General features: G+C 45.1%; 1 protein-coding gene across 1 annotated transcript in view; it reads left to right on the forward strand.

The window, feature by feature from the left end:
- IKBKB (inhibitor of nuclear factor kappa B kinase subunit beta) overlaps positions 1 to 18,636 on the forward strand; it is a 74,029-nt gene that overhangs the window by 10,133 nt on the left and 45,260 nt on the right. The window contains exons 3-5 of the mRNA XM_039235587.1: positions 10,731 to 10,825; positions 12,009 to 12,126; positions 14,705 to 14,774. Coding sequence (XP_039091518.1) covers positions 10,731 to 10,825; positions 12,009 to 12,126; positions 14,705 to 14,774 — 283 coding nt within the window. The remainder of the gene's footprint in view (positions 1 to 10,730; positions 10,826 to 12,008; positions 12,127 to 14,704; positions 14,775 to 18,636) is intronic.

Consider the following 18,636-nt stretch of genomic DNA (forward strand, 5'->3'; position numbering starts at 1 on the left):
GGTCAGGGCTCAAAAGTGGAAGAGAGAGGCAGGAGAGTCAGTGTCAAAGTGATGCAACATGACAGAGTCACCTTGTCCTTGCTAGCTTTGAGGATGGAGGGAGGGACCAGGAGCCAAGGAATGTAGGCAGCTTCTAGAAGCTAGAAAGGTCAAGGAAATTTATTCTCCTCTAAAGCTTCTAGAACCGAACACAACCCTGATGACATCTTGCTTTCAGCCCATTGAGATGTGTTTCAGACTTCTGACCTCCAGAATCATAAGGAAATAATTTCATGTCGTTTTAAGCCACTAAGTTCGTGGCAATTTGTTAATAGTAGCAGTAAAAAAAACTAACATGCCGGGGGTGCCTGGGTGGCTCAGTCGGTTAAGTGTCTGACTTCAGCTCAGGTCATGATCTCACCATTCCTGAGTTTGAGCCTTGTGTCAGGCTCTGTACTGACAGCTCAAAGGCTGGAGCCTACTTCGGATTCTGTGCCTCCCTCTCTCTCTGCCCCTCCCCTGCTCACACTCTGCCTCTGTCTCTCTCTCAAAAATAAATAAACATTAAAATATTGAAAAAAAAACTAACATGCTGTTCTGTGTATTGAAGTTAATATAGGTGCAGATCTTTAAATATATTTACTTATTTATTTATTTTTAATATAATTTATTGTCAGATTGGTTAACATACATTGTGTGAAGTGTACTCTTGGATTTTGGGGTATGTTCCCGTGGTTCATTGCTTACATACAACACCCAGTGCTCATCCCAACAAGTCCCCTCCTCCATGCCCATCACCCCATTTTCCCCTCTCCCCCACCCCCATCCACCCTCAGTTTGTTCTGTGTATTCAAGAGTCTCTTGTGGTTTGCCTCCCTCCCTCTCTGTTTGTATCTATTTTCCCCCCATCCCTTCTCCCATGGTCTGTTGTTAAGATTCTCCAGATCCACTAATGAGTGAAAACATATGATATCTGCCCTTCTCTTTCACTTAGCATAATACTTCTGGTTCAATCCACATTGCTGCAATGGCAGCATTTCATTCTTTCTCGTTGCCAAGTAGTATTCCATTATATATATAAACCATATCTTCTTGATCCATTCATCAGTTGATGGACATTTAGGCTCTTTCCATGATTTGGCTATCGTTGAAAGTGCTGCTATGAACATTGGGGTCCATGTGCCCCTATGCATCAGCACTCGTGTATCCCTTGGATAAATTCCTAGTAGTGCTTTTGCTGGGTCATAGGGTAGTTCTATTTTTAACTTTTTGAGGAACCTTCAAACTGCTTTCCAGAGTGGCTGCAATGCAAGAGAGTTCCCACCAGCAGTGCAAGAGAGTTCCCGTTTCTCCACATCCTTGCCAGCATCTGTAGTTTCCTGATTTGTTCATTTTAGCCACTTTGACCGGTGTGAGCTTGTATCTCAGTGTGGTTTTGATTTGTCTTTCCCTGATCATGAGTGATGTTGAGCATCTTTTCATGTGTCTGTTGCCATCTGGATGTCATGTTTGGAAAGTGTCTATTCATGTCTTCTGCTGTTTCTTCACTGGATTATTTATTTTTCAGGTGTTGAGTTTGGTGAGTTCTTTGTAGATTTTGGATACTAACCCTTTATCAGATATGTCATTTGCAAATATCTTTTCCCATTCTGTCAGTTGCCTTTTAGTTTTTTTGATTGTTTCCTTTGTACTGCAGAAGCTTTTTATCTTGATGAGGTCCCAATAGCAAAATTCATTTTTGCTTTTAATTCCCTTGCCTTTGGAGATGTGTTGAGCAAGAAATTGCTGCAGCTGAGGTCAAAGAGGTTGTTGTCTGCTTTCTCCTTTAGGGTTTTGATGGTTTCCTGTCTCACATTTAGGTCTTTCATCCATTTTGAGCTTTTACATGTGTATGGTGTAAGAAAGTGGTCTAGTTTCATTCTTCTGCATGTTGCTGCCCAGTTCTCCCAGCACCATTTGCTAAAGAAACTGTATTTTTTCCATTGGATACTCTTTCCTGCCTTGTCAAAGATTAGTTGGCCATACATTTGTGGGTCCAATTCTGGGTTCTCTATTTGATTCCATTGGTCTATGTGTCTGTTTTTGTGCCAATACCATACCATCTTGAAGATTACAGCTTGTAGTAGAGGCTAAAGTCTGGAATTGTGATGCCACCCGCTTTGGTTTTCTTCTTCAATATTACTTTGGCTATTCAGGGTCTTTTGTGGTTCCATACAAATTTTAGGATTGTTTGTTCTAGCTTCGAGAAAAATGCCGGTGCAATTTTGATTGGGATTGCATTGAATGTGTAAATTTCTTTGAGTAGTATTGACATTTTAACAGTATTTATTCTTCCAATCCATGAGCATTGAATGTTTTTCCATTTCTTGTGTCTTCTTCAATTTCCTTGATAAGCTTTCTATAGTATTCAGCATACAGATCTTTTACATCTTTGGTTAGGTTTATTGATAGGTATTTTATGGTTCTTGGTGCAATTGTAAATGGCATCAGGTTCTTTATTTCTCTTTCTGTTGCTTCATTACTGGTGTATAAAAAAGCAAGTGATTTCTGTACATTAATTTTGTATCCTGTGACTTTGCTGAATTCACGGATCAGTTCTAGCTGTCTTTTGGGTTTTCCATGTAGAGTATCATGCTGTCTCTGAAAAGTGAAAGTTTGACTTCTTCTTTGCCAATTTTGATGTCTTTTATTTCATTTTGTTTTCTGATTGTTGAGGCTAGGACTTCCAACACTATGTTAAACAACAGTGATGAGAGTGGACATCCCTGTCGTGTTCCTGATCTTAGGGGGAAAGCTCTCAGTTTTTCCCCATTGAGGATGACATTAGCTGTGGACTTTTTATAAATTGTTTTTATGATGTTTAAGTATGTTCTTTCTATATCCCAACTTTCTTGAGGGTTTTTATTAAGAAAGGTTGCTGTATTTTGTCAAGTGCTTTTTCTGCGTCTCTTGACAGGGTCGTATGGTTCTTATCCTTTCTTTTATTAATGTGATGTATCACATTGGTTTATGAATATTGAACCAGCCCTGCATCCCAGGAATAAATCCCACTTGATCGTGGTGAATAAGTCTTTTTATATGCTGTTAAATTCAATTTGCTAGTATCTTGTTGAGAATTTTCGCATCCATATTCATCAGGGATACTGACCTGTAGTTCTCCTTTTTGTTGGGTCTCTGGTTTGGGAATCAAAGTAATGCTGGCTTCATAGAATGAGTCTGGAAGTGTTCCTTCCATTTCTATTTTTGGGACCAGCTTGAGAAGGATAGGTATTAACTCTGCTTTAAATGTCTGGTAGAATTCCCCAGGGAAGCCATCTGGTCCAGGACTCTTATTTGTTGGGAGAGTTTTGATAACTGATTCAATTTTGTCACTAGTTATGGGTCTGTTCAGATTTTCTATGTCTTCCTGTTTGAGTTTTGGTAGTGTGTGGGTATCTAGGAATTTGTCCATTTCTTCCAGGTTGTCCAGTTTGTTGGCATATAATTTTTCATAGTATTCTCTGATAATTGCTTGTATTTCTGAGGGATTGGTTGTGATAAATCCATTTTCATTCACGATTTTATCTATTTGGGTCCTCTCTCTTTTCTTTTGGAGAAGTCTGGATAGAGGTTTATCAATTTTGATTATTTTTTTCAAAAAACCCACTCTTAGTTTCATTGATCTGTTCTACTGTTTTATTTTTTATTTTATATTCTTTCTGCTCCAGTCTTAACTATTTCTCTTCTTCTCTTGGCTTTGGAGTTTCTTTGTTGTTCTGCTTCTAGTTCCTTTAGGGGTGCTGTTAGATTTTGTATTTGGGATTTTTCTTGTTTCTTGAGATAGGCCTGGATTGCAGTGTATTTTCCTCTTAGGACTGCCTTTGCTGCATCCCAAAGGGTTTGGATTGTTGTGTTTTCATTTTCATTTGTTTCCATATATTTTTTAATTTCTAATTTAATTGCCTGGTTGACCCATTCATTCTTTAGTAGGACGTTCTTTATTTTATTTTATTTTTTTAATGTTTAATTTATTTGTGAGAGAAAGAGAGAGATACAGAGAGAGCGTGAGCAGGGGAGGGTCAGAGAGAGAGCGAGATACAGCATCTGAAACAGGCTCCAGGCTCTGAGCTGGCAGCACAGAGCCTGACATGGGGCTCAAACCCACAAATCATGAGATCATAACCTGAGCTGAAGTTGGACGCTTAACCGACTGAGCCACCCAGGCGCCCTTAGTAGGATGTTCTTTAACCTCAGGCATTTGGAGGTTTTCCAGACCTTTTCCTGTGGTTGATTTCAAGTTTCATAGCATTGTGATCTGAAAGTGTGCATGGTATGATCTCAATTCTTTTATAATTATCGAGTGGTGTTTTGTGATGCAGTATGTGATCTTTCTTGGAGACTGCTTCATGTGCTCTCAAGAAGAAAGTATATTCTGCTGCTTTGGGATGAAAAGTTCTAAATATATCTGTCAAGTCCATCTGGTCCAGTGTATCACTCAGGGCCATTTTTTCTTTATTGACTTTTTGATGATCTAGATGATCTGTCTGTTGCTCTAAGTGGAGTATTAAAGTCCCCTGCAGTTACCACATTCTTACCAATAAGATTGCTTGTGTTTGTGATTAATTGTTTTATATGTTTGGGTGATTTGAATTTGGTGCATAAACATTTATAATTGTTAGCTCTTCTGGATGGATAAACCCTGTAATTATTACATAATGCCCATCTTCATCTCTTGTTACAGCCTTTACTTTAAAATCTAGTTTGTATAAGTATGGCTACTCCAGCTTTCTTTTGACTTCCAGTAGCATGATAGATAGTTCTTTATGCCCTCACTTTCAATCTGAAGGTGTACTCAAGTCTAAAATGGGTCTCTTGTAGATAGCAAATAGATGGGTCTTGCTTTTTTTTTTTTTTTTTTAATCTATTCTGATACCCTCTGTCTTTTGATTGGAGCATTTAGTCCATTTACATTCAGTGTTATTATTGAAAGATATGGGTTTAGGGTCATTGTGTTATCTGTAGGTTTCATGCTTATAGTTCTTTGTGGTCTTTGCAACATTCAACCACAGAGTTCCCCTTAGGATCTCTGGTAGGGCTGGTTTTGTGGTGATGAATTCCTTTAGATTTTGTTTATTTGGGAAAACCTTTATCTCTCCTTCTAGTTTGAATGATAGGCTTGATGGATAAAGGATCCTTGGCTGTATGTTTTTCCTATTTAGTACAATGAAAATTTCCTACCACTCCTTTCTGGCCTGCCAAGTTTCAGTAGATAGGTCTGCTACTACTCTTATGGGTCTACCCTTGTAGGTTAAGGCCCGTTTATCGCTAGCTGCTTTCAGAATTGTCTCTTTATCTTTGTATTTTGCCAGCTTCACTATGATGTGTCATGTAGAAGATCAATTCAAGTTACATCTGAAGGGTGTTCTCTGTGCCTCCTGGATTTCAATGTCTATTTCCTTCCCCAGATTGGGGAAGTTGTCCCCTATGATTTGTTCAAGTATACCTTCAGCCCTTTTCTCTCTCTTCTTCTTACGGAACTGCTTTGATTTGGATAGTGTTCCATTTCATTGAATCACTTAGTTCTCTAATTCTCCACTCATGGTCCAGAATTTTTTTTATCTCTCTTTTTCTCAGCTTCTTCTTTTTCCACAATTTTGTCTTCTGTTTCACTTAATCTCCCTTCTGCCTCTTCAGTCCTCACTGTCACCACCTCTAGTTTGTTTTGTACCTCATTTATAGCATTTTTAAAAACATCATGACTATTTTTTTAGTTCCTTGATCCCTGTAGCAATAGATTCTCTGCTGTCTTCTATGCTTTTTTTCAAGCCCAGTGATTAATCTTACGACTTTTATTCTAAATTCTTGTTTAGTTATATTGTTTATATCTGCTTTGATAAATTCTCTAGCTGTCCTTTCTTCCTGGAATTTCTTCCGAGGAGAATTCTTCTGTTTCATCATTTTGGCTAGATTTCTGTCCCTTATGTGTTTTAAAGCTTGTTATGTGCCTTGTACCTGTGAGGGGTCATACACTGTCCAGGGCCTGGCCCTTCAGGAGGTATTTTTTGGAGAATGTTGCTTGCTCTCTGTTGTTGTTACTTTATCTCCCTACTTGTAGTGATGTTTTGGACCCTCTACCAGGTGTGCTTTGATTTGTTCATTGAAGTAGTCCTGGAAAGGAAAACAAACAAATTTTGAAAAGACCCAGAAGACCAAAATGAGCAAACACACAAACAAAAAAAGCAAAAACAAAAAATCAGAAAAACCAGCTACAAGCAAACAACAATGTGGAGGTGGTGCTGATGGAAGCGGCCTTATGCTGTACAAATAGAGAAAAGACAGGGGTGGGGAAAAATAAAGCAAAATAAAAATTGACCAGACAGAGAAACTACATAGCTTAATCCAGAGAGAGAGAAAGGAAAATAAAGGAGGAGGTGGGGAGAAAAAGAAAAGAAAAGAAAATTGACCGGACAGAGAACCTATACAGCTTAATCCAGAGAGAGAGAGAGAGAGAGAGAGAGAGAGAAAGGAAAATAAAGAAGGAGGTGTAGAACATATATCTACAGAATGGATTAAATATGTCTGCTTAAACAAACCAATAACCAGAGTAACCAGACTAAAGGAGGGAAAAGATAAGAAGGAGAAAAGGAAAGAAGATTAAATCTAAATAATAAGAATTGTCCGAGAATTAAATCAGGCAGTGCAACAGTGCTGGCCTGAACAAGGGGGCCATCTGGTTCTCAGCCTCTGTCCTACTCTAGTAGATCCGCATTTACCCTGCGCAGAGGGGCGTGATTTGGTGTAGGCAGTTCCCGCTTCCACCGTGGGACCTGCTGTCCGATCTCTGAGTGCCCCCTTGGTGGTGGTGGGGAGAAAAATGGCAACACCCCAGTGTCTCCTCCACGGACTGGATGTCCTGAACCACTCTATTAGAGCCGCCCTCACTGTGCCACGGGCGCTAACGAGGCGGTTCATCCTGCTCTGCCAACTCCCGCGCTTCCTTATGCTCGGCTGGGACTTAAACCCTGGGGTCTTTAAGGTTCCCACTCTGTCCGCTCTGGTTTTGGGGAAGTGCCACCCCTTTGAGTGGATACATACCTTCTTCCCACAGCACTCCAGGAAGGCGATTGTTCTCTCCCACTGTGGACTGCGACTCTGAACTAGTTACCGAGCCCGTACCGACCCCAGGGCTGGCTCTCCTCCCCAGATGCACCAACAGGGCAGCCAGCCCCAGTCTGGAGAAAGAATCACAGTTAGAGACGGGGCCTTTCTCCCTCCTGGTGCATGGTTTTCTCTTGTCAAGATACAGTCCTACACTTCCACAGCCTCTGTTTCTCTTCCATTTGTCCCTCCACAGAACGAGATCCCTCCCCTCTTCCCATTTTCTCTCTCCCAGTTTGCAGTCATTTGTCTGTGGCCCATCAGGTTGTCTGGGTGGGTCCCTGGAAGCGTCTCTGTCTCTTTGCTGCCTAGACTCTTGGAGTTCAGAGTCCTTTGGCCTCAACAGTGTTGTGTTTGAGAGAGAAGGGAACTTTGGATCCCGCTACTTCTCCACCATGTGGGCCACTCCCCTTAAATATCTTGATTTAAACTCTGAGTCATTCTGTGGTAACAAACCATGAATTGCAATATCTTATACTAAACTCTTACTTATCAGACTGTCCATTAAAACATTACATGATGAATGGACTCCCTCAGCATTATTCCCTCGCTTTACACTTGGCCCATCACTTGTAGAACTGGGGTGCATCCTGTTCACCGTTTCCGTGAGGGTCCCACCTCACAAGAAACAAGCATCTCTAATGGCATGTCATCACCTCTGTCAATGAAGATACCGTGAACTGGGCAAAAATGTTTGAGTCTCCACACTAAGGGGAAGTGAAACTTGAAAATAAATTCAAATCAGTTAGAGAACAGACAGAGAAATCGGGAAGTTCATGACGTAGAGGGCATAACATTTTTGAGATATACTACAGTCCGTCCATTGATTGAAGAAATGGTATTTTCACACATTCCCTAACTCATGAAAAGTATTAGATGAATTTCTACTGAAGTGCACTTGTACAGCTGTACTAATTGGTTCAGTAGCAACAGGATTTATGGTTTTTGAGAGAGGTCAGCTCTTCAGAGTGCCTTGTGATCTAGACCAAAGATCAGGGTTCTAATTAGCAACGTGTGAATACAGCAGAGCCTGGTTATCAATGCCTGCTACCACGGGAGGCACCAAGGAGTGTTTGTTGCAAAGGTAAGCATTTGGCTGCCGTGTGGGTGGGTCTTGGAAACCCACCCTAAGTGGGCTAAGTGAAGAAGCCGTCACAAAAGGCCACATAATGTGTGCTACCATTTATATGAAATGTTCAGAACAGGCACATCCGTAGAGATAGAAGGTAGACTGGTGGTTGTGCTTGCTCAAAGCACTGGGGGACAATGGAGAGTGACTGCTCACTGGTATAGGGTTTCCTTGGGGCATAATGATCGTGTGCTAAAATGGATTGTGGTTTTGGTTGTACCTCTCGGACTACACCCCAAACTGTTACACTGCATACTTTAAATGGATGAATAGTGTGGTGTGTCAATTATATTCCAATAGAGCTGTTAAAAAAAACAACAAAACTCGGCATGTGAGGTCACTCGCCTAACCGCAGCGGTGGTGGGATTTGACAGAAGCAGCTTCAGAGAGTATCACAGAGGTGCTATAGTCAGAAGATGCTTCCACCTTATTTCCGAAGCTTATCATTCTTCAGCGTCCCTTTTAGGGATTAGTCTAAAGGTCAGTGATTCAGTGGTTTTATTAGACGATTTCTGCTCATGTTTAGAGACTTCCCATTTTTCCGTTTCTTACTGGATGGGCCTGTGTTCCCACCGGGATCATTGCCAGTTTGGTAAATGTGTGGCCGCGATGCAGTTCTGCTGCCCTAAGGACAGCCACGTGCACACCAGGAGATCTGCCACAGTTTTCCACGTGTCTGTTTTAAGTCCCATTCAGTCATATGAATTGCTACGCTCACAAGAATTAAGGTTCTTTTCAGTATGCATTTTCATACAATGGCCCGTCAGGGCCTCTAGAATATCCTTGAGTTGGGCAAGTCGTAGAATTTTGCTACGACTTCTGGAATCTTTCTTGTTGAAGGATTTCCTGTAGCCATCCTGCAGGCCGCGGCTCTCCCCCAGTAGGTAGGCTGTTGGAGAGGTTCTCCCTGCAGGTGCACCGAACACACAGGGTACTGGTGTTAAGTCAGCTTGCTCACTGACAGTGGGACCAGCTTTCAGCCATAGCCAGAGGCACCTGCTGTCCCTCAGCTATCGTGGGGGCCCCCATATTGGCCAGAGGAGGTGACAGCAGTATAGCAGTGACCCCTGTGGTGGTGAGAGCCGCTGTCCCTACTGCTGTCAGCCGGTTTGCCTCAGGGCCTTCCCCTTTTAGTCTGTCCCCTGGGGCTCCTTGGTGCTGCCTAGAACACCAAGGAAAAAGGATGAGATAATCCTCGGGACTCCGGCAGTTACTTAATTATTCAAAAACATTTTATTGATTCCCTTCTCTTCCATTCACAACCCCCCAGCTGAGGGCGTCGTCCTAGTTCCTGGAAGAGGTTAAAGTGCATGAAGATAGACAAGCCTGTAAATTAACAAAGAAAAGAGAAAATAACCTATGAGTCTTTGGTTGGTATGTGTAAGGAAGGAATTGCCTGTTTGGAGAGCAGGGTAAGAGCAGGAATTGCCTGTTTGGAGGTGGGCTTGTGTCGTGCCTCTGATTGGACAGGTGGTCTAATCCAGCTGTGGTGTCAGATGCCTCGGGTGGAGTCTTCGCTGGGGAGGACGGGGTGGAGCGAGGCTTCAGCGGATTTTAAATGCCAGGAGTACTTACAAGACACTGGTCTGCTGCTCATAGTGTTATTGAACACCTACTAAGGGCTGGGCGCTGCTAGGTGCTCAGCTTCACGATAGCTCTGAAAGGTGATTTAGGTATTGCTATTTTACAGATGAAGAAACTGAGTCAGGCCAAGTGCTCTGCCCCAGGTCATAGAGCTAGTAAATGCTAAATTGAATCATCCTGTGTTCCCAGCTACTATGCTAGGCTTTCCTTCACCCCGGAGAGACAAGACTTTTTTTTTAATGTTTATTTTATTTTTGAGAGAGCCTGAGTATGAGCAGCGGAGGGGCAGAGAGAGAGGGAGACACAGGATCCAAAGCAGGCTCCAGGCTCTGAGCTGTCAGCACAGAGCCCGATGTGGGGCTCGAACTCACGAACCGTGAGATCGTGACCTGAGCCGAAGTTGGTGCTTAACCCGGTAAGCCACCCGGGTGCCTGGAGAGACAGAACTCTTGCATGAAGTAGGATGGCAGTGTGGCAGTAACTATTAGTTGAGTCATATGGAAGTGCCATTGTGTAGATTGAAATGGTCAGTACTAGCAATGTCCTATGGTTCCATCCAGCATATCGGGCTCAGAGGAATGAGCAATCTCTTCGACAGCAATGGTCAGCAGAGGTTTCATGGAGGAGTTGGGACCCAAACAAGGCCTTGACGTAGCCTCGGGATGGATAGAAACGAGAGTGAAACGCGGGAGAGATGGACATATGGAGGCCAGCCTGACAGGCTGGCTGGTGACTTGGGGACATCTATCAGCAGATACTTAACATAGGTCTAGGGATCCCAGAGGTGATGCGGTCCATCCTTGGACCCTAAGGAGACAATTTTAGGTTTGACTCATGGCTTTCTGGGTGAGTTTGGATGTTAGTCCTGCTAATCTTGTCCCTGCGCACGTTCTCTCCACAGGAAACAGGTGAGCAGATTGCTATCAAGCAGTGCCGGCAGGAGCTCAGCCCCAGGAATCGAGAACGCTGGTGCCTGGAGATCCAGATCATGAGACGGTGAGGGCTGGTGCTCCAAGCCAAGATAGGGCTGTCATTGTAGGGGGACCAGGAGACCGCAGGAGCCGAGGGGCCCTAGGGCATCGAAGAGACATCAGGAGGGAGCCCTCCGGAGCAAGACCCCCACCAGCTGCATCTGGAAAAGAGAGTCCTAAACCTTAGTCCCTCAATCAGGATAACAGATAGATGACTTCTAGGGGAGTGGCTGTTAGTGTCCAACACTGGACCTTTCCAAGGGCTTTCGTCATTTTATTTTTATTTTTTAGTGTTTATTCATTTTGGAGAGAGAGAGAGCGAGCACAAGCTGGGGAGGGGCAGAGAGAGGGAGGGAGGGAGACAGAGAATGTGAAGCAGGCTCCAGGCTCGGAGTTGTCAGCACAGAGCCCGACGCTGGGCTCGAGCTCACAAACCGCAGGATCGTGACCTGAGCTGAAGTCGGATGCTTAAGCGACTGAGCCACCCGGGCGCCCCTGGTCAGTTTTATTTGTTATATTAAGTAATTTAAAATAGCAAGGGCAGTGAATTTTCCTTTGTCAGCAAAGATGCTTTTTCCCTTCTTATATTTCCAATCCCAAGGTGGTATGCGACTCTCCACCGCGGATACTTCTTCCTCTAGTGTGGAGACAGGGACTGTCTGTCAGTCCCGGGACGGTTGCTGCCCTCCCAGGTAGTGAGGGCTTTGGGTGAGTGCTCAGGTAAACTCACAACCCAGTAATTTTGCAAGACCTCAAACAGGTGCTCCCTCCACGAACCCCTTAAAAGGGGAAGGTGTCACCTTGGTTGCGTGCTCATGCGTGTGCGCGAGCGCACACACGCACGCACACGCACACACACACATGCCCTGTCCCCACTGGAATGGCATGAGATTGGAAATCCCTCTACTTTCTCTGCTTTTAGAAGCAGTATCGAAGTACAGTGAGGACTTGATATGGGGCACTCTAAAGAAAATTCAGTTGCACATGATGCGCTCACAGCCATTGTGCTCACGGTGCTAAAAGTAGAGCTGGGTGGATGCTAGCTGACTGGGCACCAAGGTGAGTAGCTGGTTCCTGACTTCTGTCCTCCTGCTAATTCCCGAGGGCCCTTGGCTAGTCCGGGCCTTTGCCATAAAGCTTTGCTGAGACATGGAAATGGGCTTAAGCCCAAAGTCTGGGTGTCTCCCTCACTGGCCTCTCCTTCCTAGGCTGAACCACCCCAACGTGGTGGCTGCCCGGGACGTCCCCGAGGGGATGCAGAACCTGGCTCCCAATGACCTGCCTCTGCTGGCCATGGAGTACTGCCAAGGAGGAGACCTCCGCAAGGTGCGTCTCGTGGCGGGGCGGGATGCAGCCTGTCTGGGCAGGGAGCGGCGGGGAGGCCTTTCACCCCTTTCATCACCAGGAGGCTCAGGCAGCCACAGTGACTTTGGCTTGTGTTTCCTCCTCAGATCCCCCTCTTCCATGCTCCGGGTGGGGTCACATGCGTGTGATGTGAATCAAGAGCCTGAATCAGAAGCTCTTACGAGAAAGTCAGGGAAGGGCTTGCTGTGTGTCCTGCACAGTGATTACTAAAATGACAAGGAAAAAATCACCAGGTTTTGAGGACGGGGAAGGACTGGATAAGTTCCAAAACAAACTTTTCTTCCTGAGGCACGTCAGGGCCACTGCCGTCCTTCGGTGCCAGCGTCACCGCTGTCCTTATTAGGAGGAATTTTCTCCCAGAGATGTGGTGGCACTGCACACAGGGTCACAGAGTAGAGCAGGAAGGGGCTGGCTTAGTAATCAGGGGACTGGGCTGATACGCCAGGGCCACCCCTGACTCATCTTCTGGCTGTTCGTCCCTCTAGTACGTTCGCTTCTCTTTGCTAGGACGTACACTTCAGGGTGTGTGGCGGCAGCCCCCTGTCTGGGATGGTCATGTCTGCCCACCTCCCCGGCATTGTGCGAAACATGGCCTGCTTTCATATGTTGCCTTGTTTGATTGTCACCAGCCCTGTGATTTGGGTAAAACTATGATTCCTGTATGAAGGATGGATGTCATGGCCCAGAATGGTGAGGCTCGTGACCAGGCCTCACATGGTTACAGTGGCAGAGCATGGGCCCCAGCCAATGGGAGCCCCACTGCGGGCCACCTCTCCATCTGTGAAACTGAACGATGCCACATAGTGAGAGGAAAAATAAAAGCTCTGGATGACAGAGTTGTTTTTGTATTGAAAAAGAGATCGCTCTGTTAGTACGCATCTCCCCTAACTTTTCACTCTGGAAGAAGATACTGTAACCGGTGGGGGTGGGCAGGATACCCAGGCACTTCTGTTTTGACATGGCAGTTTCCTGGGCCCTCAGCATCATGTGCTGTTCTCAGTACTTTCCTGGCCCCTTCCGCCTTCTTTTTGTGAAGAAAACTTCCCATGAGTGTTGATCTGCACTCGTGGGTGGCTTTCTCCTGCAGTGGGAGGCGGGCAGATCCTGGGAGTGTTACTGCAGGATGTAAGCAGTCATTGGCATGACCTACAAGCAGGGGACTGATAACGGATGAGAAATGGGGAACTTGACAATGCTTCAATTTTCCTCTTTATTTTCCTAACCTTTGACAATCATCCGATTACTAAATGCAGTTATTTAAAAGAGAAGTCAGAGTCATGTTGTTGCAGTTGAGTGGATGGTTCAGAGCCCGCTTACGGAGGGCTCTGAAGCCCAGCAGAGAACTTGAGACTTGATCTCATAGGCAGCAAAGAGCCAGTCAGCCAGGGAAGAAGATGACGCAGACTTCAGCGTAAATGACCTGGCGTGGGGCACAAGATGATCTGTGGGAGGCAGGAAGCCCTTGTACTCTGCGTGGTCTTTGTCCAGGCCGCCTCCCGCCCCAACCATGGGGGTGGGCAGGGAGGGCGCTGCTGCCCAGAGCGCCTGGGATCTCTGCTCTCTCTGTTCTCCACATGAGGTAGTCTGTCTTTCCCTCCTCTCAAGAGTTCAAAACCTACTCCCCTGGGCACAGAGAGACAAGCTTGGCCAGCACATGAGCAAATGTGGAAGCCGGAACTGATGGAAAGACCAAAGTGTGTGTGCCCAGCTCAGGGAACGGGCTCTTGGATGTTCTTGGATATAAATAGTAGTTAATAACTTTAACCTTCAGGTAGGAAGTTCTCTTCTGCATTGTCTTCATTCAAGGCCAGCTGCCAGCAGCATATTGAGCCCAGAGGGCAGGAGGGCAGAGAGGACAAGTGTTGGGGCTCGGGCCTCCAATGGACATGGTTTTATATTCCAGTGCTGCCCTGGAATGGCTGTGTGAGGAGACAGATCCCTGAACTCCCCCAGTGTCAGGCTCCTCACCTGTGAGGTACTTACCTCTGTGGCCGTGGGAGGATAAAATGAGACCATGTAGAGTAAAGCTTTACTGAGCTCATCTGTGTAGAGGTTAGCCAGGTCCCGGGCATGTAGTAAGTGTTTGTTAAATCTTCCCTACCACCACCCACCGCCATCATCCCACCGGCAAGGCCATGTCGGGGGAAATGGTCAGAGGGTGGTTTTCAGCGGGTGCCTCCAACGCTGCCTTCTGCGGGACTCTCAGGAGGAGTGGTCCCACTGTGGCCGAGTGTAGCCTCTGGCTTGCCCCCCTCAGAACTGTAGCTCAGGTGAGACCAAAAATACCTCATCTTAGAATGACTCAGACACCTCACCGATGAGTACGGGAGTGCTTCTGGGAGTTCCACGACTGCTTCCTCCCTCTCCACCTCGGCCACTCCTACCAGCTCTGCTCCCCAGGCTGCCTTGACAGGCCTCAGGTCCTCAAAGCCCAGGGCTGGGGTTGGCACTCCCATGACTTCAGCTGGGAAGACACATTGTGGGCTTGGTGGTGGTAGGGGGCCACTTGCTCTGATGCTTCTTTTCAACTTCTTGACAGTACCTGAACCAGTTTGAGAACTGCTGTGGCCTGCGGGAAGGAGCCATCCTCACCTTGCTGAGTGACATTGGTAAATCCCAGCCCTGGAAATCAGGCTGTGGGCTCCGGGGAGGGTTTGTGGTGCCCCATGAGTTCTTGCGGAGCACAGAGGGGAGATATTTTGGTCCTCTGTTCTTCATAGAGGGTGGGGTTGAAGGGGCCCAGACAGAATGGGGAGGTCAATAAGGGGCTAGTCAGGCAGGCGCTGAACTCAAATAGATTTCCCTTCCTTCCGGGCTAAGTCATGAAGTGAATGATGATGTATATAGAATAACAGATTTCCTTTCCCATTAAAAAGTTCCACTCCCTACTTTCCTGGAAAGGCCAGCGGTAGAATAGGTTGTCATTCGAATGGATTTCATCCCTTGGCAACTAATTTTTCCACTTCCACATTGACAGCATAGGAAAAACTGCTCTTGATTAATCCTTTGGTATTGTTAGCGTCCTCAGATGAGAGTGTCTGCCACACTGTCTGAGAAGGTCGGGGAGAAGAGTGACCCCAGACTGCAGAGGTCAGATGCAGAGGACCGTGGTGCTGACTCTAGCACATGGCTTAAGCCTATTGACACAGACATCAGGGGCATGTAGGTGGCTCAGTTGGTTAAGCATCTAACTCTTATTTTCAGCTCAGGTCATGATCTCACGGTTTGTGAGTTCAAGCCCCACATCAGGCTCTGCACTGAGGCTTGGAGCCTGCTTGGGATTCTCTCTCCCTTTCTCTCTGCCCCTCCCCTGCTCTCTTTCTCTCTCTCTTTCTCTCAAAATAAACATAAAAAAAGGAGAGAGAGAGAAAGAAACAGACATCAGAAGTGACAGAGGGCCTGGCCTAAGCCTCCTTTTTTTTTTTTTTTTTTTAATTTCCAAGGTTGTCGGTACAAACTGATAATTTAAAATTTAGAGTTATCCAGTTTGTCACTGAATGGTGCCCCCAGATATGGGCATTGATACCATATTTCCACCCTCTCCATCTCAGCCTCTCTGAAGCTACAGAAGCTACATCTTTTTGTTTACACAAACTTTTTTTTTTTTTTTTTTTTCAGAAAAATATCAAGTACATAGAAAAGTTGAAAGAGTAGTACAGTGAAACCCACATACCTTTCAGCTGGATTAACCAGTTGTTACCATTTTGCCACATTTGTAAAGCTTTGTTTTCTAACTCTTGCCCTGGAAGGGTAGGGGGGCCTCTAGTCTCTGAAACCCTTTGCCTTGCTAGTGTGGGTCCACCTCTCCCTTGCCTTCTGCCGCTCTTCATAGAGCAAGAAGGAAGTGAAGGCGGGGAGCGTCCAGCAGTGACGTAAAGTTAGAATCCAAACAGTCTGACATAGAAAATTCCATCTCCCTCTGAATCCTGTGTCTTTGTCCTTTGGGTGGAGTTCACAGTGAGGACAAGTGACATTGTACCAGTTTTATCTGACTTGAGTGGGTGTCCACCACTAGCCAGACTGATTTCTTCATGAGTTGGCCTGTGTGAGTCTCCTGGAAGGGCCCTCTCTGTCTGTCTAGAGGGTCTAGTCCATAAGTGAAGAATCCCACCTATTTTCTTGACACCTTGCCGCATAGCTCATGCATCCACATTTTGCTTAGACAACACTTGGTTGTCTTGTTATCCCAGGGGCCAACTTATTAATTTATTTTCTGTTGAGTTGGGTTAAAGGCAGGTTAGTAGTTTGAGGAATATTCTTTTGCTCTTCATGGGAAACTTATTTTATTTCTCTCTGGTTAGAGCGTTAAGTCATTTTAAAAAATTAATTTATTTTCTTTTAGAGGGAGAGAGCACATGAGCAGGGGAGAGGGACAGAGTGAGAGAGAGAGAATCTCTCAAGCAGGCTCCATACTCGGCTCAGAGCCCAACACAGGGCTCGATCCCACAACCCTGGGATCATGACCTGAGCCGAAATAAAGAGACTACAGCTTAACCAACTGAGCCACCCGGGTGCCCTACGCTTGAAGTAATATTTTTTAAGTATTATCCTCTCAAGCATTTTTCTTTCACTGATGATATTATTTGTGCATTAAGCAAATAGCTATGAAGAAAGTCTTTAATTTCTTGGCTAGAGTACACTGAACTTTCCACTTCCTTCTAAAACTTTTACTTCCTCAAGTGATTCTCTAGTGATATTAATAGAGTGTCTACCGGTTGCATATTCTTTGGTCTGGGCACATTTTGTATCCTGTTACCATTGACTTGTGTGATAGCTTTCATATTATCTATTGAAGTTGTGGGTCTATGTTTAAGTTATACATAAGTCAGAATAATGAAGACTGGTAAGCTCCCGAGTATGCATGCAGTTCAGCTCTCCTAGAAGTGGATGTTTACTAAAATTCCTTAGGTCACTGGTTCCCTATCTTTCCTCTCTGTGACTCAAAATTGGAAATAATGAGGCTTTGAAGTACTTATATTCTAGAACGAAATTCTTGAAAGCAGAGGCTTTAGTCATTGCTGTGTCTCCAACATCTAGAATAGTGGTATCTTATATAACAGTTTCTCTGTAAATATTTGTCAAGTGAATGAAATCAATCTGAAAGGAAATTAAAATCACTAAGGACCTGTTTAAAAAACAAAATCAAAAACGATGTCCACATATAATTAGTCCCAGGTCAAATACATGCCCTTACACTTATTGGCATTATGACCTTAGTCATGTTACCTGTTTTATTAGCTGCAAAATGAGGCTGTCACTCCCCTCATTAGTATGGTAATGAGGACAAAATGAGCTGATATACAAGAAGCTGCCAGCACAGTGTTTTCTGCTCCTCGTGTAATGTACAGTCAGCAAATGTTCATTTCCTTCACATTTCCTTCCCCCTCTGGATTTGGATTGATAGCATCCCTTTTAAAAAACCTCAGTCAGCCTGATTTGGGATCTGGTGAGCCAGGCAGGTGGTTGCCTTGTGAGACTTCCCTTCCTGGACATGGTTCCTCTGCAGACCTGTCCCTGTGTCCGTCACCTCTTGGAGGCAGTCCCATCCCCTGATGTTGTGGTTGTGTTGTGGTTGTGGTTGTTGATAAGGTTGTATTTTCCTTTCCTGTCTATTTCTGATTTGTGTACAAGACTCATCAAATTTGTTTCTTTTACAAGGATCTCGTCACTGAGCCAGAGTTCAAAGACGTCTCTCAGAGCTCATATAACATAACTCTTTTGTATTCTGAAACATTTCCTGAGCATATTTTGTTCCAGTTTGTTCCGAGCACTGGCCCCATGTTCCCTTTGTTGGAGTCGCCACTGCTGTTCTCTGCCAGGTTGACTTCAGATAAGCGGTAGAGCCACACCCTTGACCCCTGGGTCCAGAATTCATTGCCTTCTTTTCTGGATTAAACCTGTTTTATTTATTTATTATTTATTTATTTTTTATTTGTTTCTAGGAGAGAGAGAGAGAGAGAGACAGCGTGAGCAGGGGAGGGTCAGAGAGAGAGAGGGAGTCACAGACTGAAACAGGCTCCAGGCTCTGAGCTGGCAGTCAGCACAGAGCCCGACGCGGGGCTCGAACCCACGAACCGCAAGATCATGACCTAAGCGAAAGTCGGACGCTTAACTGACTAAGCCACCCAGGTGCCCCAGGCTTAAACCTGTTTTAACCAAACCTCTTCTGAGCCACCGACCTTACAGAGATGCCCACTCAGAGTTATATCATGGTAATAGACATAGAAAGGATTTTTCCAGTGAACTTTAAATTGGCCAAGAAGATACTGCAGAAGACATAGGAGAAAATGAGTTGTTGCCTGGTGAGCACAAATGCCAGGACAGACCTATTAGACAATTTCTCCTTTGCTGGTAAGTGATCTGGGGACAGGTGCAGCGGCAGCCGGAAATGATCTGGATTTCCATAGAATGTAACCCTAAAATAGCTCCAGGAAGTTATATCCAAGGGGATTCTATTTAAACACTCTTGCT

Source organism: Hyaena hyaena, unplaced genomic scaffold, assembly GCF_003009895.1.
Source record: "Hyaena hyaena isolate Hyena2069 unplaced genomic scaffold, ASM300989v1 scaffold_100, whole genome shotgun sequence".
Taxonomy (NCBI): domain Eukaryota; kingdom Metazoa; phylum Chordata; class Mammalia; order Carnivora; family Hyaenidae; genus Hyaena; species Hyaena hyaena.